This window comes from Xenopus laevis, chromosome 2L (genome assembly GCF_017654675.1).
Source record: "Xenopus laevis strain J_2021 chromosome 2L, Xenopus_laevis_v10.1, whole genome shotgun sequence".
NCBI lineage: Eukaryota > Metazoa > Chordata > Amphibia > Anura > Pipidae > Xenopus > Xenopus laevis.
Genome location: NC_054373.1, coordinates 164,956,578 through 164,980,833, shown reverse-complemented (window position 1 = coordinate 164,980,833; position 24,256 = coordinate 164,956,578). Strand labels below are relative to the sequence as shown.

The window sequence follows — 24,256 nt, the reverse complement described above, 5'->3', positions numbered from 1 at the left end:
GAATAACACTCAATTGAATTTAAATGCAATAAATAGTAAGGATAAAGCAAAAAACTGAAGGTCCCAACAATACCCTCAGCAGCTCTGCGAATGTTTCTTAATATCCTCACATTTATTGTGCACAATTTTTAGGGTTAATAGATTTAGCAGCACATTACATAACAAGTAAAGTGATAGCAATAAATCAAGACAATTGACGGGCTGTCTCGGGATCGAGGGTCCCAGCAAAACCTTATCAACTGACAGAGGTATTCCTTAATATAGCGATCACTTTACATAAAGTAATAAAACAAATGATAAACAACAGAAATACGTGAAATACCTTTCAAAAATTGTAGTAAGACAAAAACACATACAACAATTCTATAGTGTTGAAATGAATAGATAAAAGAGGAAAGAGAATAAGTTGAGTGAGGTAGAATTTATACCTTTAATGGTACATTAATGCATGGAGAGACAACACAGTCAGAAAAGAATGATCTCCAGCAACCCCTGGCTTACTCTTAAGTCCTAGGGCTAACTGAACCGTCTCTACCTTGAGACCACCCCTGGCTTACTCTTAAGTCCTAGGGCTAACCGAACCGTCTCTACCTTGAGACCATTTAAGCTACAACTTTGTTATACACCCCTCAGGCGGGGAAACGGTTTTTGGAAATAGTGGAGGGCAAGGAAAAAATCGTCTTTTCAGACAGACATTCTACTTACCGCTCCAAATGCTATTTCCAGCCGATCCCACTTCTGACACCAACTGAAAGGGCAATAACTGGAACCGTCCTATTTAGAACTTGTAGCTACGAGTGCACTCGCTTTGAACCGTCACTGGTAGATCATCTGTGATTGTCTCTCCAGGCACGCAGATCTGGGAGTTTGTATGAAACAGACCAACAAGTAGGTAAGTCAGAAACAAACTCAGTTTATTTAAGATTCGGTAAGAGAATTTATAAGGTATAGGACAAAGACATTCCATTGTGATGATGAGAAAAGCATCATTATAATGACGAAAAATACATCGTATTATGGAAAAAATAGACTACGTGGAGAAAACATAATTAATGTGGCTTATCAGTGATATGCACCAGGACCGTCCTTGAAGCACAGAATGTTTTGTCTTTAAACATTCATGTTGCTACAAAAGCTTATCAATGATATGTACCAGGAGAAGTATCTAACTGAAGGTTACTGTGACCAAGTCAGAACCAAGTATTTGCACACACTGCAAATAGTCCAACAGTGTTAACCCTGTATGATACATAAATGTGTTAGCCTTATGTTTAGCTATATATGGTCCATCAGGCAGCAGGAAGTGAAACAGATGGGTGGGACTAGAAAGGTTTTAGGAAAAACTTTAAATAAATCAGCCCAAAACAATATTTTTTTTAAACGGGATGTAAAGGCAAACAAATTGCATCTACTGCTTCTTTGCCTAAAAATAAGCATATTTGCAATGTACTTAAGTTACCAAATCAGTACCATTTCTTTATAATAAGAGATCTTCTGCAGCTCAAGTTGTCTCCTATCCCTCTGGAATCTGTGTGCTGAAATCCTTTGATGGCTGCCCAGAGTACTCAGAAATAGTGATAAGCAAATTTTTTGGCAGCCATGGATTCACAGCTAAGTTCCACATTTCGGCATCTGCAAATTTTTTCAGCAAAAATTTGCGCCGTGGAAAAAGTCACATTAAAGTTTGAAATTTGCCTGGATAGCTGAACATAAAATGTGGGTCTATACAGTTTACTCTACTCGACTCAATAAAGAGCTTGGCAACGTTACTAAATGAGTAATTTCATTGCTATTACATCTAATCTTCTGTCTGTATTGGCGATTTGGACATAGGGGTGATTTAGGGGAACTTGAGTTAAATTGAATAGCAAGATTAATGACGGATTTGACAGAAAATCTGAAAAAATGGTCTGGGATCTTTGCCTAGTTGTATAATTGCATCTGTCTCGCCTGCTACCTGGGCACCATTGTAATAGAGGCAATCCATTCTGCCTGAGCACAAAGATGAAGGTGAATTTTCTCCTTAGGTACAAATGAAGGCAAAAAAGAGCCATTACAGTTTATTAAATAGCAGTTATTACCATAATAAATTCTGCTGCAAGAACATTCTATAATAGACGTCTTTCTATAGTACAGGCAGTTACCATTATTTTAAAGATGATTTATTTAATTGCAGCCTTAACCACGCCTGCTATTCAGTTTTGGATTGTGCCAACTGTGAAAATTAAAGGGCAACAAAACCAATTTATATAACTTTGGTCCCCAGCAGAGGCCACCTTCCGACACCACACTATACACACAGCCCTTAATAAGACCTCATTCCCCTATATTTCCAGGTAGCAGGGCAGCAGGGCTGGAGGCCAATTTAATTGCCACACTATCCTTCTAACCCAGGGCGTTATATGGGAACTTGAGGGCCTGTGCATAGGATGGCCCTTGGGGGCCTATATACAGTAAATAGATTACTAGACTAAAAATTAAATAAAATACACTCCCTAGACACAGCTAGTCTTGCATCCGCAACTTAGGGGACACACTACAGTCCCATACCTCCCAACTGTCCCGTTTTTCGGAGGACAGTCCGCTTTTGACAGCTCAATCCGCAGACCCAGATTGTTACTGAAATGTCTGGACTTTCTCTTTGATCTCCTGCACTGAACAGCCAGAAAAATATATATTATTTATTTCTAAAACTTAATTGGCTTTTGGCAGAGAGCCCAGAATTTGTGGCAGGTGCATATCGGTACTTTTGTAGCAATCAAGATAAGCAAAAAACTATTGTAATAATTTAAGATAAGCAGGTCTCTTGGGGAAACTGTGACTTGCAGTTAAAAGGGCAATTCACCTTCATTAGCAAAACTGTAATAACACATAAAAACTCTAGAAATGTGTTCAAACTTTCATAACCTGCCAAATTTTGTAAAATGAACATTGTAATCAGGGGGTGTGGCAACAAAAATGGGCTTGGTCAAAAATTTTTGCTGTGCTCCGCGGGGCAAATCTTTTTGTCCGTCTTTCAATTGCCAGAGCCCATAAATTGCCAGTACGGGCCTACACCTGGGAAAGCAGGCAGCAGAAAGTGAACCCCGATGGGCGGGACTAGAAAGGTTGTTGGAAAAACTTTAAATAAATCAGCCCAAAACAATATTTTGTTAAAGGGGATGTGAAGGAAAACAAATTGCCTCTACTGCTTCTTCACCTAAAAATAAGCATATTTGCAATGTACTTGGTATGCAGTCCTGTTCTAACCCCCATTAGCTCCCTAACTCACTGCCTACTCACCCAATCTTCACCCAATCTGGCCCAGCTATGTCACAACTTCTCCTCTTTCTAGCCCCGCCCATACATCATCACCAAGCCCCTTCCCTGTACAGGTCAGTCGTGCCACTGGCAACACTACATGTCAATCATTTTCCAATACTATCAGTCTCACTATACTGACTATACAAAAGTGAAAATTTGTGATTAAATGTGCTGCTCTGAAAAAAAGTCAAATATAGTCGAATTGCTTTGATATTTTTAACAGGTATTTAAAAATTCTGCAGTACAATGAGTATATACCATTTAGGGGAGAACACGATGTTGGATGTCCTGAAGATACAGGAAGTGAAGGAGAAATCGCAGGTAAGAACTACATTTATCCGACTGTCGGATGAACACACAGCGTGCAGCTCGAGCCACACCGTCGAGTTCTACCCTTAGAACTATATGGGCGATTTACATGCCTTCTGTATGCTGGAGTCAAGTCGGATGCGCTGAAAATAAGGTAAGGTATAGAAATGCCGGGTGTTGCCGCAGCGTGCATCCGACACAACACGACACGACTGTTGGATGCAGACGCAGCATACATCGTCAGCATCCGACAGTCGTGTTGGATGCATGCTACAGCAACACCCAACCTTTCTATACCTTACCTTATTTTCTGAGCATCCGACTTGATGCCAGCGTTTCGTCGCCTCGCGTTAGAATGCATTTAAATCGTCCCATGTAGTACAGTCCTTACATTTATTGTTTGCATTATTTGAACCACTGGCATGAATGGGTAATTGCTCCAGATTGCTGGCAGGTGTAAAAAAATTAAGAAATTGAATGAAAAGAAATATTAAATGAAGTATTTTCATTCGCTTTAATGGGTGACGTGCAACCTTCTACATGTAGTGGCCCATTTTTTTTCTCATACCGCAGGATTGAAGGCTGGATTATATGAAAATGTTAAACAAAGAAAGTTAAACGAAGAAGTTTACTGCCAGCCAGGCCCGGACTGGCAATCTGTGGGTTCTGGCAAATGCCAGAGGGGCTGCTGTAAGGTGCCATAGAAAGTCACTATTTAGTGAGCTGGCCCCCCTCCCTGCCTCCCACTGCAGAGTCTTACCCCTGAATTTTGTCCCCTCTAGAAATAGCGACCACACATGCTGAGTGATCGCAGCGGAGCTCACGGGCGACATCTACTTCCCTTCTGTAATCTTTGTGTTTTCTTCCTCCCATTTGGCAATATATGTCTCTTTCGGTGCATGCGCAGTTGTTGCAAACCGGAAGATTGCCCAACTGCTCATGCGCCGATATGCCGCTCACTTCGCGAAGATTACCGATGAGAAGAAGATGGCGCCCGTGAGCTCCGACCAATTGAAAATTTGCTTAGAGTTTTTGAGTTAAACCCACCGAAAAAAAACCTGGAACATCATGAAGGCTATCAACATCTTCAAATGGTACAAGGGACCTCCATTGACTCCTACATGGCCTCAACAGGTTTAGCAATTTCCAGGGTCGGGGTATATACATTTTTAAAAAACTTGAGTTTTTTTCTAAAAGAACTTGAAAAATTTGAGTTTTTTAAACCAAAAAAAAGATAACCTCGAAAACTCATATTTTTGATGGAAAAAAAACTCGATCCTTAATAAATCTGCATCCTAGTGTTGTCTCCCATCTGGTTTGATCAAGACATGGAAAGGCACATTTATCAAGGGTCGAATTTCAAATTCATGTAAGTTTTTTTAACTACCCTAAACTCCTATAAATTTGAAACTCTAACAAATGTAAACAACCGAAAACTCTCCAAAACTACCCTAGTTACACCACTGCCTCTCCCATTGACTTAAATAGTAATTCGGCGAATAATCGAATTTGAATTCTTAAAGGACCAGGGTATGATAAATCTTGAATTAAAACTTGAATTGAGTTTGGATAATTCACTATTCAAATTTGAGAGTTTTGACCCAAAAAAATTGCAAAATCTAGTCACTTTCAGGAAAATGGGGGGGGGGGGTTGACAGGTATGACTGTGTCATTATAATTATTGTAGAAATGGCCAATGAGTACTCCATTAATCCCAGACACTATATGGTCATCTTGAATTTTCTTGAACATTGCAGCTAGGGTATGGATAGGGTTCCAAGGAGGCCAGTGGTGATGACACAGGGACAGAATATGGGTGGATCATGGATGGAGTATGGGCAGAGTGGGAATGGAGTATGGGGAGTATTGGTGGATCAGGGGCAGATTATGGACAGAGTAAGGGCAGAGTGGTGATGGAGTATGGCTACTAGCAATGAAAGTGCTAAAAAGTGAGAAGCACAGGAAGAATATTTAAGAAAGAGGGGGAATTAAGAATTTAAAGCGATTATATTGCTGGTTAATTTGTAGTATCGGCACCGGCCCTAGCTGGTGATTTACTAGCTAAACCAGTGATTTACCAGCTGTGTGGCAACCCTAGGTGAGGAAGAAAGAAATGGTGGTGGCAATGGAGGGAGTGATGGCAGCGGCAAAAATATTGTAGCACAATGGGCCCCCAAATATGTGGGCCCTGGACAGATGCCCCGTTTACTAAAGCAACCCTGGAAACGCTGTCCAAGATTTGAAGGTCTGTAAACCCACTTGGACCTGCTACCCGACCCTGACCGCAACTGCTTTATCTACATTAAGCCAGAAGTTGCTTCAAACAGGAAGCTCCGCCATCAAAAGTGAATGGGGCTGAACGCAGCGCAGACACAACAGCCCCAAAAGTGCATAAAGGATATATGTTGGCATCATTCATGCATTTGGTGGGCCAACTGATCATTTATTTGTGAGGTTAGAGTAAACTCAGTAATGGACTTTTTTGGAGACAATGAGCAGGGCTGTATTTTTACAAGTTTGCAATTTCAGAAATGTGGTTGCTAGGTTACAAATTACCCTAGCAACCATGCATTGAGCTGAAAAAGAGTCTGGACTATGATAGGAGAGGACTAAATAATTAGTGACCCCCATTTAAAAACTGGAAACTGTCAAAAGAGGAAGGTAAATAATGGAAATTCATAAAAATGATGAAACCAATGGAAAAGTTTCTTAGAATTGGCCCTTCTATAATATACTAAATGCTAAGTTAAAAACAAACCACTCCTTTAATTCATAAAAGATCTATTGAGAAAGGGCCTTACTGTGTGCTGTAATTGGATGCTGTTATCGCACTCCTGTGTGGACCATTGCATCCATCACATTCACAACAGTTACAGTTTCTCCAACACCAGCAGCTGCTGCACAGCGTTTCCTCGGCTTCGTGTATTATCACGTGCTCCACTAGGACTCAACCACTAAGAACGAGGGGAGTGTCCAGAAACACCCAACTTGTGAAATAACACATCACTGACATAAAACACAGGATTTTAACATCCTTTTTTTTAAGTTTGCGAGCGCAATTACTGAAGGCTAAAGCTGCAAGGGACACAGGAAAGGACTGATTGCCAATCCTTTCAGACATCGCAAAACTTCCCGATGCATGTGCGATAATGGTTTGTCCTAGAGCTATATAAACAGGCAGACATGGCGGCTACAGTGGCTTCTACAAGTTCGGAGGAAGCCGAGGGCTGTTCAGTTGCTGAAGGAGAGATGGGAGAGAAGGCGCTGCCGGTGGTGTATAAGCGGTACATCTGCTCTTTCGCCGACTGCGGCGCTGCTTATAACAAGAACTGGAAACTGCAGGCGCATCTGTGCAAACACACAGGAGAGGTGAGGGCTGCTGCCTACAACTGGGACCCGCCTTGTGCTGCTCAACTGTGTCTGTCAGGGAGAGTGTCTGTCTGTGGAGGGTGCGGGGCTTTCTAATTGCTCGTGTCTGTGCCCGGGTTAATGAGGAGAGCACGGACATGTCTGGTCTTGTCTATTCACTGACAGCACCGCTATGTGTTATTCTCCCGCCTCCCTGCTCTCCCGTCTCTTCCTCCTCAATGGGAAGTAATTGCCACATTTACCCACTAACCCAAATTTACAGGTGTAATCAGACTCTCCTTTATTCCCTGCTCTCCCCCCTTTGATTCTTGTTAAAGTCGCGTTTCACCTTTATCTTCCTCTGTAATATAGATTGTTATTCTTGAGACAACTCGCAGTTGATTTTTTTTTATTTGTTGTTTTTTTTTTGTTGGCTTTTTTTCAGCAGCTCTCCAGTTTGCTGGTTGCTATAATCCAATGACCCTAGCAACCATGCACTGCTTTTAGTAAGAGCTTGGATTGTGAATAGGAGATGCCTGAATAGAAAGAGGAGTAATAAAAAAAGTATAAATAGCAATACAAGTGTAGCCTTACAAAGCATTTTTTATGGGGTCAGTATAAATAAAAAATAAATAAATCTTTAGAGGGGCCTGCTCCTCACTAGTTTCCTCACTCAAGTGAATGCAGGTGGAGTAGGTTAAAGCATCTGGCTATATCTGCTGCCGCAGGGCTCAATTGCTCCAATGGGGGGGGGCGCTAACGCTAGAGGCCCCTTCTTAAAGTAATTGTTCAGTATAAAAATAAAAAACTGGGTAAATAGACTGTGCAAAATAAAAAATGTTTCTAATATAGTTAGCCAAATATGTAATGTATAAAGGCTGGGGTGACTGGATGTCTAACATAATAGCCAGAACACTACTTCCTGCTTTTCAGCTCTCTTGGTTTCCACTGATTGGTTACCAGGCAGTAACCAATCAGAGACTTGAGGGGGGGCACGTGGGTCATAACTGATGTTTTTGAATCTGAGCTGAATGCTGAGGATCAATTGCAAACTCACTGAACAGTTCTCTACCACGTGGCCCTCCTAAGGACAGACGTGGAGATTTAGTCGCTGGTTGACAAATCGCATCTTCTTCGGGAGGCTAATCTCCCCGAACTGCTTTCCCGCCCACTATAATCTAAATTGCTAGCTGGATGGCACTCTGAATGCTTCGTTTTCCGAAGTCGCCCGAAGCTTCCTCGTGAGGCAACTTTGGGTGACTTCAGAAAATGAAGCGCTCAGTACCATCCTGCTGGTGATTTAGATTCTAGTGGGCGGGAAGGTAGTTCAGGGGGGGGGGATTAGGATTAGCCTCCCGAAGAAGTGACTAAATCTCCATGTCTGTCCTTAGTCACTGACTGAGAGTTGGAGAGCTGAAAAGCAGGAAGTAGTGTTCTGTTCTGTTAGGCATCCAGTCACTCCAGCCTTTATATATTACATTTTAGGCCAACTATATTAGAACACAGCCTATCTATTTAGGTCCTTTAAGAGTCAAAGCACACTGGGCCCTGGATGACTTTTTTTTCCCTGTATCCCCTTGAAGGCAGCCCTGCATATGGCCCCCCTCAAGTCCCTGACTAAACAAGCGGTTAGAGAGAAGCCAAGCAGGTAGTGTTCTGCTTATTATGTTAGACATTCCTCCAGCCTTTATACATTATATTTTGTTAACTATATGAAAAACATTAATTTTGCATTAGTGCTACAAATGGGTGCCGACGGGCCGCATCAACAAGCCAATGTAGTCCTGGATCGTAAAAAAAAAATCAAACTTGATCAATATCTGGCCAATTTTTGGCCTGGTATCAATCACGAGGACCCATTGGGAGCCCCCATAGGCACATAAGCTGTCGAATTGGTCTAAAGGACAGATATCGGCAGCTTTAATTTGCCAGTATGGCCACCTGTATTACAGAAATATCCATTATCCTGAAAACCCCAGGTCCCTAGCATTCTGTATAACGGGTGCCATACCCATACTTAATATTTTATTTACCTTTTTGTTTTTCTCTCCCTTTTTAGAAACCATTTCCATGTAAGGAAGAAGGATGTGAGAAAGGCTTTACCTCGCTTCATCACTTAACCCGCCACTCACTCACTCATACTGGCGAGAAAAACTTCACGTGGGTATTCAATGAATTTATGTATCTTGGGCTTGTGTTTGCATGGGAGTAGCTCCGACGTAAAGGACTGGTGTAAGAGAACCATATGTCTTCTTCTTTACCTGTAGGTCTATGTGCTTGGCCCTCCTCACACATTGCTAATAACTTCATTATGAAGGCACTGTTTGGAATATGTTGGTGCATGGGCTGCTACATTGCACAGATCTAGGCTCACATCTATCTGTCTCTGATTATGCAAAATTTACACTGGCTTTTAGACCTCATAAAGTGGAATAAAGTCTGGATTGGGATTTAAAATAGTCACTGACATTTAAAGTACACAGAGGCCCAAACTGCCCCCTACCTACTAAATAGTGACTGACTATGGCATCTTATAACAGTCCCCCCCTTAGCCAGAATCCACACTTTGCCTTTCTGGGCCTGGTCTTAATCTTCTCTATTCATGGTTGTGTTTGTGAGACTGATTAAAGGGGTGGTTGCCTTTAAGTTAACTTTTAGTAAGTTCTAGAATGTCTAATTCTAAGCAACTTTTCAATTGGCCTTCATTTTCTTTATAGTTTTTGACAGTCCCTGGGTTAAGTACGAGATAGGGCCTGTAGGTTTGTTATTAATGGGGTGGCTCACCTTAAGTAAACTTTTAGTATGTAATATAATGGCCAATTCTAAGCAACTTTTCAATCGGTTTTCATTATTTTTGAGTTTTATAATTTGCATTTCTTCTGACTCTTTCTAGCTTTCAGATGGGGTGTCACTAACCCCATCTAAAAAAACAAAATGCTCTAAGGCTACAGACTAATTACTACTTTTTATTGCTTATCTTTCAATTAAGGTCCTCTCCTATTCATATTCCAGTCTCTTATTCAAATCAATGCATGGTTGCTAGGATCATTTGGACCCTAGCTACCAAATTGTTTATAATGCAAATTGAAGAGTTTTTGAATAAAAAGCTAAATAACTCAAACCTTAGATAATGAAAAAAAAATGAGAACCAATTCCAAATGGTTTCAGAATCACTCTCTACGTCATACTAAGTTAACTCAACCCCTTTAAGTTGAATTTGTATGGAGGATGAAACATACATTTACTTGTTAAATGCAAAGTCGACAGATGTCTATCATTTATTTTTACCTTTCTGTGCTCTGCTGTAGAACACACATGCCAGAGGGGATTGGGGCAGGTGGCTTATTAAAGCTAAATGCTAACAAAAGTCAAGCAAACCATAGTATGTTACTGTAATAGCCCCCAGATTGCTGGGGTTGCAAACTGGAGAGCTGCTGGATAAAAAGCAAAATAATTCAACACAAACAAAATGAACAAATTGCCTAAGAATATCTCTCTAAATCATACTAAAAAGTTCACTTAAAGGTGAACAACCCCTTTAAATCATGAATGTCATGAACTTATTTTGCATTTCTCCAAAGGCTAATGTACATTTTATTTCTGAGATAATGTTCAGACAAGACATGCTGGTTTCCTGCTAAATCTGTCAGTGGGACAAATGTCTGATAGAATACCCCAGTATAGCAATAAATATGGCACCCAAGTAAACCTTTTCTTGCCTTTGCAGCTTCTTGGCAACATATATATATTTTTTTTTTTCCTCTCAGATGTGACTCGGATGGATGTGACTTGAGATTTACTACAAAGGCAAACATGAAGAAGCACTTTAACAGATTCCATAACATCAAGATCTGCGTCTATGTGGTAATGTTACACACTGTTGCTTGTATTGGGATATATTCATGGCTGATTCTGTATATATAGTGATGGTTCATTGATGTTGCTAGCTGTGTGTACTATGCAAATTTATGGATTGTTTTGTGTTGCTGTTATCTAGTAAAATCACTGTAACTAGCCTTTAGCCTACTGATACTTGGCAATGTATCTTTGTTTTTAGTGCCATTTTGAGAACTGTGGCAAAGCATTCAAGAAACACAATCAATTAAAGGTTCATCAGTTCAGTCACACACAGCAGCTGCCATACGAGTAAGAACCTTCTACTGTTACCTGGTAATATGTCAAAAACAAGGTGAATTCTTGGAATTTCTGCTACTGGATTTGGGATCGTTCCCTGCTCAGAATTCAGGGGCATGTGACCCAAATGCAACAAACATACACAAACGGGGCTACCCTTAATGTATTTCTATTGTCTAACTTGTATAACTGTTGGGTGTTTTAATAACTAGTACAGGTATGGGGCCTGTTATCCAGAATGCATGGACCTGGGATTTTCCTTTTAACAGATCTTTCTGTAGTTTGGATCTTTATACCTACTAGAAAATCATCTAAACATTAACTAAACCAAGAGTTTTGCTTCCAATAAGGATTAATTATATCTTAGTTGGGATAAAGTACAAGGAACTGTTACTAGACAAATGGGAAATAATTTTTAAACATTTGGATAAAATGGAGTCTATGGGAGACGGCCTCTCTGTAATTCGGGCTTTCTGGATAACTGATCACATACCGGTAGATATAAAGCCCATGACATGAAGAGTTTACAATCTCTGCATTTCTGCATCTCACAACTTCAAAATGTTCTTTTGCACATAGATGTCCTCATGAAGGCTGTGACAAGCGGTTTTCTTTGCCTTCCCGTTTAAAACGTCATGAAAAAGTCCATGCAGGTACCATGGTTATGTGTATTTCTAAAGCAGCATTAGTCATATCTGTAGTTTGATTCCAGGGCAGTGTTATTTGTCTTTGGTTAAGCAGCCTATGGGTTTATACAAACAACTTTATTATACTGATCAAGGAGTACTTGTTTGCATTGACAAATGTAACATGGATTGTGATTTGAACCTTTTATGTCTTAGGCTATCCCTGCAAAAAGGATGATTCTTGCTCATTTGTGGGAAAGACTTGGACATTATACTTGAAACACGTGGCAGAATGCCATCAGGGTGAGTAAAGAGGTCAGCCGTTGTGCTTGGAAAGCAGGCTTTTCTTGGCATAGCTAGATATATGCCACATTAATGCTTGCCAATTCTTCCTAATCATCTCTGCTGATTATGCCCACAGCTCACACAACTAAATGCACTTGTCAGAAGCTTTTCACTCAACGATGCTTTCTGCGTTCATCAATCCCTACTCTTCAGCTAGATACGGACACCAGAAAATAACCTTTTTTTCATATCTCTCAATATTTTCTTTGCCATTAAAGTATGGGATACTTTTACATTTATTAAACTGAGGATGGGAAAAGTCTGAATCTGAAAATCCGGCATCTCAGACCTGTCGAGGGTTTCGAGCAGTCCCCCCTGAAGTTTTCGGGTGAAAAAACGTGAATCGGATGAAAGTCCGAAAATTTGTGAAAATCATATTTTTCCCCACAAAGCAAATTTTCGAGAAAATGTAATGATAAATAAGCGCAAAAAAACTGGATTTGATCGGAGTTTGTAGCAGAAAATATTGAGAAAAATTCAACGGATAAATAAGCCCCTTAATGTTTAAAACGCAAATGATTAACGAGCCAAAAACTAGATTTTCTCCAATAGAATGTCAGGAAGGCTATTAATTCTTCAAATGGGTCACTGGACCTCTGCCATTGACTTTTACATGAACTCTGTAGGTTTTAGGTGGCAAATAGTTGAATTAGAGTTGTTCCCATGGTCCAGATATGATGAATCTCAAACTAGAGTTTGGATTATTCCCAACTTGAATTTGTGAATTTTGACCAAATTGAATTTGAAAATTCTACCTTAACTCTGTCCCTTGATACATTTCTCAGCAGCATCTCTGGAGTATTGGCAACGATTTTATCAATTCTAACAGCTGCTTGTAATGAAACCCAGAGATTCTGCTCGGCAGGGACAACGATAAGAAGTGTAGTCTACTAAATGTATCAATTTAGAACAGTTTAGAGAGTCTGCAATCCCCCCCCCCCCCAGCAGCTTTAGAAAGGTGAAAAGTTAGACTTCAATATTTGAGAAAATGGTCACAAATGGCAGACTTTTTCCAGTTACTTTCTATTTCTAGTGAATTATCTGAAAACCATGTTGGAAGGTGAACTACCCGTTTAATCTAACCTTCCTGCTATTTCATATTATGGGATATCTGACCACATTAGGTTTTCTAGCTAAATGAAAGGCTTTTTGGATTTATGCAAAGACCTCCTATACTGGGTCCATCAATGAGAATCCAAACTGCAAACTTGAAATAAAGGTTTTTTGTTTTTTTCCCTGGAATATGCTTTTCAGTAGTAGTGCTTTCATAGACAGTGGGTATTGACTTGATAATGACAAGCAATATCTTTGACATGTTTTCGGGAACAGGGTTCCTTAAAAGGGGCGGCTACATTTTAGTATGTTACAGAATGGATAATTCTAAGACTTTTCTTGAATTGACTTTTCTTAGTTCACCTAACTTTTTTTTTTTTTTTTTTTTTTTTTTTTTAACGGTGCTCACTGACCCCATATAAATACAAATGTTCCATAGTTACAAACTTATTGCTGCTACTTTTCATTACTCTTTCTGTGCCAGCCTCTCCTATTCATATTCTAGTCTCTTATTCAACTCTGCACATAGTTGCTAGGGTAATCTGGATCCTTGCAACTAGATTGAGTTATGTAGCAGCTCTCCAGTCTGCAATTTCATCAAACTATATAGCTATATAACTAAATAGCTAAAACAAACTTTTAGTATGCTGTAAAGGCAAACAACCCCATTCACCTGTGGATCAGGACCCATAAATGTGTGCAGTTTTTCATTGGATACTATGGTCCATTTTTAAGGTGAAGTTTCTTCTGCAGCATTTCATTATAATAGGGCACATGTCTAATTTTTTGTAAGGTGATTTTCACTGGCTTATTTGGTCCCCTGAGATTAAGGTTAAACACTGTTCAGAATAAAATGGCTAATGTCTTATGCCCTCTGTTTTATTCTGTCCTCGTTCTGAATGATGTGTAAACAAAAATTCTGCTCCCTTAGACCATTGCATTTGTGTATGGTCAGACCAGATATCATTTGGCTTTGATCTGTATTGTCTCCTGTTTGCTAGGCTTAAGCTGGCCATAGATATTGAGATTTTTAAAAGATCAGATCCTGATCGTGAGACCAATATCTTCTCAGAACGATCGTACGAATTTACCATCCACTAAAAAGACCAATTTGGCAGGAAAACAAAGGGGAGCTGCCTGCTTGGCCCTGCAAACATAGAGAGATTGCACTGGGGCCGACAAAGATTTTTTGACCTGGCCGATCAATTTCCCGACAGATGTCGGCCGAAAAATCGTAAGATGTACGATCGTTCGAATACCACTAACCGCACGATAATTTCGAAGGATTGGTCAGACTTCCCTAAAATCGGTCGTTCGGCAAGAAGAATCGTCGCGTCTATGGGGACCTTAAGTCCACACGAGGAGATTTGGGGAGATTTAGTTGCCTGGTGACTAATCGCCTCTTCTGGGCAACAATCTCCCCAAATTGCCTTTGCGTATCTTCCCATCCACTATAATGAGAAGTTGTCTGCGCTAAAGCACAAGCGGCGCTTAGTTTTCTGAAGTTTCCTCGTGAGGCGACATCAGAAAACAAAACGCCGCGTGTGCTTTAGCACAGGCGACTTTTTCATTATAGCGGATGGGAAGACACACTAAGGCAGTTTGGGGAGATTGTCTCCCAAAAGAAGAGGCGACTAACTCTCCCCGAATCTCCTTGTGTGGACTAACCCTTAAACTTGATACTGTTTAGCAAGAATATTAAACTTAAGCAACTAAAAATAGTTTGAACTACTATACGATGTCCTTCATACAAATCATTGAACATTACTTCAACCCTGCTTTTCAGACCTAGCAGTATGTGATGTGTGTAATCGAAAATTCAGGCACAAAGATTACTTGAGGGATCATCAGAAAACTCACGAAAAAGAGCGAACTGTGTATCTCTGCCCTCGAGATGGCTGTGACCGCTCCTATACCACTGCATTCAATCTTAGAAGCCATATACAATCATTTCATGAGGAACAGAGACCTTTTGTTTGTGAGCATGCTGGCTGCGGGAAATGCTTTGCAATGAAAGTGAGTATTTGTTTTATGATACCTAGTTGGTAAAATGAATACAGGCATAGGATCAGTTATTCAAAAATTCCCCAATTACAGGAAGGAATGTTAAAGGAGAATTCAACCCCCTAGGCGCAAAAAAATGTATTTTATATAATCACAACTTTTAAACATGCCTCCCAAGGGAACTTTATCATAGCCTTGTGCTTGCTGAAGGTCTGGGGCATGAGCACCCCAACCCACTGTTTACAGAAGAGTATTTCTGTGGTCTGGTATTTTATATATTTTTTTTTTTTTGTCTACACAAAAATAATGGCAAATCTTAAAAGTGGGAGCTACTCTTTATTTTATTTTCAAATGTTCAACGGAAATGTTTGCTATAGTGGAACATTCCCACAATGCAAGTCTGTTAAATTACTGGCATCCGTTAAAATTTTTGGTAGTAGAAACTAGCAATGCAAAGAGTAGAAAGACTGAATACTTTTATTACATTAGCAAATAAAATAACCTTTAATTCATGGGGAAATAACAATTTCAATAGTTTCAGGTGTAGATACAATAATCGGAGCTAATTAATGCACACTATCATTTATGGTCCTATCTAAGTGATATGTTGGCTCCTTGCCCTTATGTTACCTTTGCTTTTCTGCACAAACTACAAAAAACTGCATGCTAATACTTGAGCGCTTTCTCTTCACTTTTAACCATAATTAATGTTCTTTGTACCATTGGCTTACTGTTAATGTTACACTCAAATCTAATTTAATGGGGAAAGCTACTTGAAAACTAGTTTGCGTTTTTTTTTAAATTAATCATAAGCACTTTCTTTTTTTTGTAGAAAAGCCTAGAAAGACATTCAGTTGTACATGATCCAGAGAAGAGGAAGCTGAAGGTGCGTGCTTTAAATTGATTACTGTGCTTGTATTAAATGTGCATGGTGTATTCTATAGGTGAGATGAATGTGCTAGACTTGTAGTGCATATCTGAACACTTTCTGGATAGATAAATCCGGTTATAAAACTCCAAAACCGCCGATTCCTAATTTGCATATGCAAGAGGTGAGAAGGAGAACTTGTTTTGTGACAGTCACGCAATTTCCCTCCCTAATTTGCATATGCAAATTAGGTTTCAGGTTCAGCCAGGCAGAAGGATTCAGCCAAATCTTGCTGAAAGACCGAATACTGGATTCGTGCATTCCTAAAAATTATTATAGTAAGTCCATCTGCTATAGATTCATTTTAATCCAATGTAAAGAAAAGAGAACTTTTTTTTCATGACATCACTACAGGGTGGGTTAATCTGGTTCGGGTCAAGTTTATTTTCTCTACTCTCATCACTAATTTACATGTATGGGATCTGTTATCCAGAATGCTTGGGACCTGGGGTATTTTGTATAAGGACTCTTTCTATAATTCAGATCTCCATACCTTAAGTTTGCTAAAGCATTTAAACATTAAATAAACCCAGTAGGTTTGGTCGCTAATATGGATTTAATAAAATCTTAAATTGGAATTTTTTTTTAAATTAGAATTTGATTAAAATGAGTTTTTGGGAGACTACCTTCCTTTAATTCAGAGCTATCTGGATCTCGTACTTGACAATAACTTGGATAGAAATAATCCTTATTGGAGGCAAAAAAATCCTATTGGGCTTAATGTGTCAAACGATTTAAGTTATGGAGATCCAAATTATGGAAAGACCACTTATCAGTTAAACGCTAGGTCCTGAGCATTCTGGATAACAGGTCCCATACATGTACACCTGGTGACTTAAATCCATTTGGAATCACCATAACCTATATTTTTTGCCTATACGTAATCTATGAAACATTAATGGAAAATGGTGGTCAATACCTTAATTTATTTTTATTGGGGGTAAATACACAGTACTGCTCCTGTAATAAGAAACCTAATGAACTCAAAGTGTTTTATCTTTACTGGCTTCCAATTGTAATTAACAGGAGAAATGCCCTCGCCCAAAGAGAAGCCTGGCCTCTCGCCTCACTGGATACATACCCCCCAAGAGCAAAGAAAAAAATGCATCCGTTTCGGGAACAGAAAAGACTGATTCACTTGTGAAAAATAAGCCCTCTGGCACTGAAACAAATGGCTCATTGGTTCTAGATAAATTAACTATACAATAATATAAGAAAACATTTAAATTTATTTTTTTATTTGTTAAAATTGCCTCAGGATGGTTAACCCATATTTAGTGTGGGTTTTTTCTTTTTTTACAGCTTTAATTCATTTTTTTTCGGCTATAACAAAAGGAATCTGTTCTAGACGCATGATTTGTTTTATGAACTGCAGTATTGGCCATGCCTACAGGTAAAGGCACAGTGTTAATGGCTACATACCTCTTCTACCCCATGTTTGCTATTAAAAGTGAGGTGCAGCAGCCACTGGTCTGTTTATTTACAATACATTCATTTAGTAAGACTCTGTATTCATTTTCAAAAGAATCACTAAGGGAATGTGCAAAATTGTTATCACTCTACTGTAAACACAAATGTACTGCTTGCACCCTGTTGGTGGGGCTTTTTTTGGGGAGGTTGACTGACCTGGTTTTTTTTTTTTTTTTTCCCCCCCCATTGCTTTTCTCTAAATCCAAGCCTGTTCTCTGCTAGCCGTGTGTGTATAACCCTGAAGTTTGTCTGCCACTTCACATGGCTTTAGGTTTGCCTGACAGTTGAGAAGAATTTGTGGGTTTTGCTTGCCTGACCCTGGCTCCAAAAAAAACTGCTCTCTGAGGATGTTATTGTTACTCTTGTTGCTTGTGTTTATATGCACGCCTGTTACTATTCATATTTCCATCTCTCCCTAAAACCACTGCCTGGTTGCTAAGGTAAATAAGTCCCTAGCAACCAGATTGTTGCTGAATACCAACTGGAAAGCCATAAAAAAACAAAATTGGCTCATCTGAATCATAATTAAAGTTAATTTAAAGGTAAACAGCCCCTGTAACTGCTGCTTTAAGATATTTTAGTTTTACTTTCTATGTAACGGTTCAGTCCCCAATGACTTATTGAATATTCTAACTTTCTACTTAGTCTGAAAGCTAGTCATAATGACAAGTCATTCACTCTAAATAGCCCCCTGACTTGCTGGATGGACCTGGACTGACCTTATGGTTGATAATGAACCATATCTAAAAGGTGAGCATAAAATGTAGCCCCCGCCTTAAATGCTGCAGTGTAGCGGAGTCGGCTCAGTCCAAACTGCCGATTCGTCACGCGGCCCTACACTGCACAAGTCGCCTCCCGGCACAGGAATCTTTCCATGTGAGCAATAAATGCACTTAGCCGAGCCATACACGTTACAGAACATGCAGAAATATCCACCCACCACACCCATGTGTGGTGAGGCAGGCTATTAACCCAGTAAGTAAAACCTCCAACCAGACTTGTGGGGTGCAGGACTGGTGAAATTCAGCTGAATTCAACAAATCTTGCCACTAGTACACTCTCACCAACTGGCTCCCCTATCTTCCTGTTCCATGTGCTACTTCTACACACCTCTTGCTCTAAGACATGGAATCTTTAGAACAGAGAAGAAGTGTACTTTCCTGGTATAATCTACACCAAACCCCCAATGGGTAACTAGACTTCAACCCAAGCCTCCCCCTGTGGCTTTTAGGTCAACCCACACGTCACTAGAACAGACCAACTGCAAGCTGCCTTCCAGAGTACCATTGTCGGCATTATGGTAAAAGTGCAGCTCCAGGAGAAACCTTGGTTTGAGGGTATCTCGGCAATCCTCTCACTTTCTGCTTTTTGTGGTAACCTAACAAACGTATCTTTAATTGGATTGTCTTAGGGCAGAGGCACCAGCTCAGATTCAGGGAAATTAGTCGCCCAGTGACAAATCTCATCCTGACTAATCTCCCCGAACTGCCTCCTGCCGGCTAGAATGTAAAATTTCTGGCAGGATGGCAATTGGTGCGCTTCGTTTTCTGAAATTGCCTCACAAAGAAACTTCAGGCGACTTCGGAAAACCAACCAGAGTGCCATCCCGCCAGCGATTTACATTCTAGCTGATGAACGTGTGTCTGCCGTTAGGCAATATCTTGCCCATCATCAGGACCGCCATCAGATATGGCAGGGCCCCATACGACAAATTCCTGCGCTGCACCCACCGCAAGCCCCACCTACAGGCGTGCCCACCCCACAGGTCCACCTCCACACAGTAAGAAACAAAAAAATATTGGTGGCTAGGGTTCCCACATGTTAATTAAAAATAAGAAGATATTGATGGTCAGGGCCCCCATAAAAAAACATTTGTGGCTAGGGCCCTCCTAATAAAAAATATTGGTGGCTAGGACTCCACATGAGAAAAAAAATTGGTGGCCAGGGCCCACCCACATTATGAGAAAATTGGTGGCCAGGGCCCCTTAAACATCCATGCCTTCCCGAAGTCAGCAGCTCTCAGAAAGATGGGGGGCCCGGCTAATCAAGTGGCGTGGCCGGGCCCCCCTTACCCTCGGGGGCTCCCTACAACTCTCCCCCCTGTCCCCCCCGATGGCTGCCCATCATAAAGGGCATCAGCCCACTTATGCTGCATGTGAAAACAATGGATTATTATGGCGACAGTGCAGCTACTGCCCTTTTCTTATCCCAGTCAATACCTGCCTCTTCCAGTTGTAATTTGAGTAGAAATGGCTAGAATAGTGCCCAAAGAGCGAGAAACAACAATTAAACGGTAACCCCCTTTTACTTTTGAAAGGTGCTGAAGGTGAGAAATAATTGTAAGAAAGACATTCTCTAATAGATGAACCGTTAACTTGCGTAGCTGCAGGGTCACTTCTGTGGTCTTCTACTTAGCTGAACGTGATTGTTTCACAGCTCTCGGGAACTGCAGTTTTCTATGAAAATATAATGCATAAAACAGCTCATCTGTAAAACCCTGCTTCGTGTAAATAAATCATTTTAATAATATATTTTTTTAGTAGAACTACCTCCTGGGATCCTAGGATTCACGTGCACACAAACAAACCATACATTTCACATGAGCCACATCTGTTGCTTAAGTATTAATTGTAGGGATATAGTTTTCCTTTTGATTGCAATGGCTACCTTTCCATCCATATGCCATCTTAGTACATTTTAGGAAGCATGCCTGTAATGGAAATATATTTCTTGGACTGGCTCAAGTAAGTAAAAGCTTAATAGAGGCCTTCAGCCTTGTAGGTCCTACATGTCATTAAATGAAAGGTACTTTTTATTGTAACATGACTATGAAGAAAATAAAACCTAATCAAATATAATCATAATAAAACAAATACACAGTTTACAGTCAGATTGTAGATTTGTATAGCAGACCTATTTATCTTGGCCTTGTCTTTATATCAGCACAGTAAATGGCCAGTGAGCCAAGCTGGGAGTGTTATAAGACTGCATTTCTGGGTGGGACCTGATGGTGCAGTGGTTCCCATTGCTGCCCTGCAATGCTATTGAATAGATTCAATATCTACATGCAGTTTGTATGTTTTCCCTGTGCTTGTGTGGGGTTCATCTGGGTTCTCCAGCTTTCTCCTACACTTCAAAAACACTCAGGCTGGTTGGGGTTGGGCGGGTTTGGCTGACTTCTGCGCAATTTCTAGAACTGTGGGTGGGTTTGGGCTGAACTTTAGCCTCTGTTCATCCCACCCGCAACCTTCTACTGCCCCACTTCCGCCTCGTTGTGCACATTGTTATGTACATGTGCCCTTGTGTGACATCACATTGGGTCAGGGTGGACACTGGAATCTAAACAGGGGAGTTAGGGTCGGTTGCAGGTGTTGTCAGACCAGTTTAATGTCGGGTGCAGGTGTTGTCAGACCGGGTTAGGGCCGGGTGCAGGTGTTGTCAGACCGGGTTAGGGACGGGTGCAGGTGTTGTCAGACCGGGTTAGGGTTGGGTGCAGGTGTTGCTAGACCATGTTAGGTTCGGGTGCAGGTGTTGTCACATCGGGTTAGGGTCGCGTGCAAGTGTTGCCAGACCGGGTTAAGGTCGAGTGCAGGTGTTGTCAGACCAGGTTAGGGTCAAGTGCAGGTGTTGCCAAACTGAGTTACGGTCGGGTGCAGGCGTTGCCAGACCGTGTTAGGGTTGGGTGCAAGTGTTGTTAGACCAGGTTAGGGTTGGGTGCAGGTTGACAACACTACTAAGGCTCTCAATTATGCCTGCACCTGAATGCATTCCCTCGGCTCAGTTGCAAGCAGATGCAGTAGATTTCTGCGTGAAATGCAATATCTCATTTTTCAGCTCCAGTATCCATCTATGCACCCAAGCTAAGGCAACCTATTCAGGTACAGGTCTGGAGAGCAGCAGCAGAGGAGTGGATTCTTGGCCTGTATTTCTCCACAAGCCGAGATCCTCTTCATATGGCTCTAACTTTTAAACTTTCTTACTAAAGTGAAATGTACATTGAGCAGTCTATCTTGTAGGTTATGGGTGGGACAGGTGCAGTTACCTACGGTAGGGTGGGGGGCTGCTAGAAACAAATGTAAATTCCAGGAAACCATAAAATGTAGGAATGTTTTCTGCTTACATATGCTGGCCTGAAAATAATCAGTGTTGTTTCCAGAAAACCATAACTTCTGGGTATGTAAAAACTGTGTTCCACTGTATTCTCTTTTTATACATGTGTCCTGAACAATTGTACGTTTTATTGGTTTGTCAAACAGCATGATTAGTACGGAGCTTTATATTTTGCAAGACTTTATATTGGTAGCAAAGCAATGGAAATATAATACCATTATTAAACATGTGAAAACAAACTTATTAGACAAACTATCTACATTGGCCAAACACAGTTTGTCCCACTATACTATAAGCCGGCTCTTTCACCACCAGCTCAGCCGTTGATTACCAACCACGTTGTCCGATATATCACTATTAGCATTGCATGGAGAATTCTAGGGGTGGATACTTAGTTGTCTTCATGAGGGGTCAATAAGAGTTGGTTATTTACACCGAGACTTTTCATATAATTCTTTGCTGTGTGACAAAATGTGCTGTTGTGTCTGATATGGAAAGAAATATCTAAAATGAAAATAGTACATATGTTGAAGAATATTTCCTTCTCCTCTGTTGCTTCTATCCAGTCTATATGGAATAATAGTTGGTTGGTAAATGGGGCAGAAGGGGGATAGCTAGTTGTTGCTTTGTAGTTACTAGGGCTAGCCCTTATGTCAATGCTCTATCCAGGTCTGGACTTGGGAGTCAAAATAGGCCCTGTCATTCCAAGTACACAGAGGCCTAAATAGGCCCCAGCAGCTCAATAAATAGTGACTGTCTATGGCATCTTACAGCAGCTTCTGGCATTTGCCAGAACCCACAGATTGCCAGTCCGGACCTGGCCTGCATAATTAAGTAATTGTCAGCAACCTTGTTGTTCACTAACTATTGTCCATTCCTTGTGTGGCTCAAGCTCTTTGTCTCCTGTTTCCCAGTAGTTATAGATATAGGCAATGTGCTGGTTCTAGTTGGCCCATTTTAAAGTGCTATAGTAGCATTAAATACTAGCGGTGTATGATTTGTTATTCCATGTCTTGATATTGACTTGTTGCTCTTGTTTCAGCTGAGGATATGTTTGGTTCATATTTTATGATCTTCTTTGTCTTCTGCTGGTTTTATAAATCTAAGCTGTTGAGCTGGTGGTGTTGCATCTCTTGCAGATATGATTTAGCGGACTCGGCGTGTCTGTTTGCAGATGCAATTTGCAATAAGAAAAGTATTGGATTGGAATCCCACCAAACCACTGCTTTGAGGTTCAACAGTCAGGGACACCTTTAGAAATGAGGGTAAGCAATTTACTCCTATGTAATATGAATGAATTGTTTTCCAGGCTAACAGCAATGTGCATTCAAGCCTCGTGGTGCATTTGGTGACAGATTTGCCCTCTAGCAGGGAGCAGTTTCCAGAAAGCAACAAGCTCACTATTAGAATGGCCATTGCTGTTAATACAATAAAAGTTAGCACTTCCCGGTGTGCAAAGTTATGTTTTACCCAGGTAACTCCCAGCTTGGTCTCTGCAGCAGGAAGGACATTTGTCTTTATATTTCAGACACTGCCTGTTGCCAAGCTCAGCTGGAAAGCTGCTTTATCCAACCACCCGGGACATATCTATGACCTTATTTGAGATGAACGGAATGCTCTTCTTTTGCTATACCCCATTTTTTTGGCAACAGTAATTCTACTGATTTTACAGTTAACTGAACAGCAATGGCTTCATTTCTTAAATGTCTGTTGGCACAAAGAAAAGCAGAGCCTAGGCCTTCCTTGATTGCCATGAACCACCCTTGGAGACTCAGAGGAAAGAAACTATCCGAGGCACATGTAGAATAGGGAAAGATCTCCCCGTCACCTGCTTGTAGGCACAGGTGCTGACCCGACTGTCTGTTCCAACCAAAGTAGAAGATAAGCTTTTGTGTGGTCAGAGAACACTTTGCCAATCACAGAGTGAGATGTCTTTAGCAAACACACTCGTGAAAAGGGTAGGGGCAACCTCAAGGTCACAAGGGGTTAAATTTAGTTAACATCTTAACAAGAGCACAAGGGAGGCTTCACTGGAAGATGCCATTCGTTTCTTCTCTGCGGGCCATAATAGTTTTTTCATTCTATTGCCTGTCAGCGCTTCAAAAAGTTTTTTTGTTTTTTTTAAATGCCTCTGGGTCCATTTTTCTTTTCAGCCTTAAGAAAAGCGCCTCTAAAAGGAAATGCAGGTGGGGACAATGCACCATTTTTTTCTTTTTTTTTTTTGAATCGGAGGGTTGAAAATTGGCCCCCTGCCTGGATGAGGGAAAACATAATTTGTTAGGGATAGCCGGGGCAAGTTTCCATGCCACTGCCTGTTGTAAGGTAAATACATTCAACTTGTGAATGGGCCCTTTGTCTTCCTATACGTCGGCCACACGTGTTTCCACTCGGCATGCAGCGCCAAGGCATACGCTGGAATCATGGCCATTCTACTAGCCATTTAGTTGTAATAATCAGTGCTATTGATCTGTCCGGCATTGTTCCCGTAATGAGCAGCCTGGTTATAGGTCATTGTATGGGCTTTGTTTTTGTTTTTTTACAGACAAAATGACATTTTTGTTTTGCTTTAATTAAATAAAGATGTAGAGCCAGGTGCTTTTATGATAATTTACTGTTGCTTCAATGT

General features: G+C 40.7%; 1 protein-coding gene across 1 annotated transcript; it reads left to right on the top strand.

Annotated features, from left to right (window-relative positions):
* The first annotated feature begins 6,827 nt into the window (after window positions 1–6,827).
* On the top strand, window positions 6,828–17,690 carry gtf3a.L (general transcription factor 3A L homeolog). Its single transcript, NM_001087859.1, is given in 9 exon segments — window positions 6,828–6,981; window positions 9,020–9,120; window positions 10,728–10,824; window positions 11,018–11,106; window positions 11,674–11,747; window positions 11,937–12,023; window positions 14,905–15,134; window positions 15,955–16,008; window positions 17,077–17,690. Coding segments are annotated over 9 exon segments (1,035 nt in total). The 5' UTR covers window positions 6,828–6,861; the 3' UTR covers window positions 17,260–17,690.
* The last annotated feature ends 6,566 nt before the right edge of the window (window positions 17,691–24,256 follow it).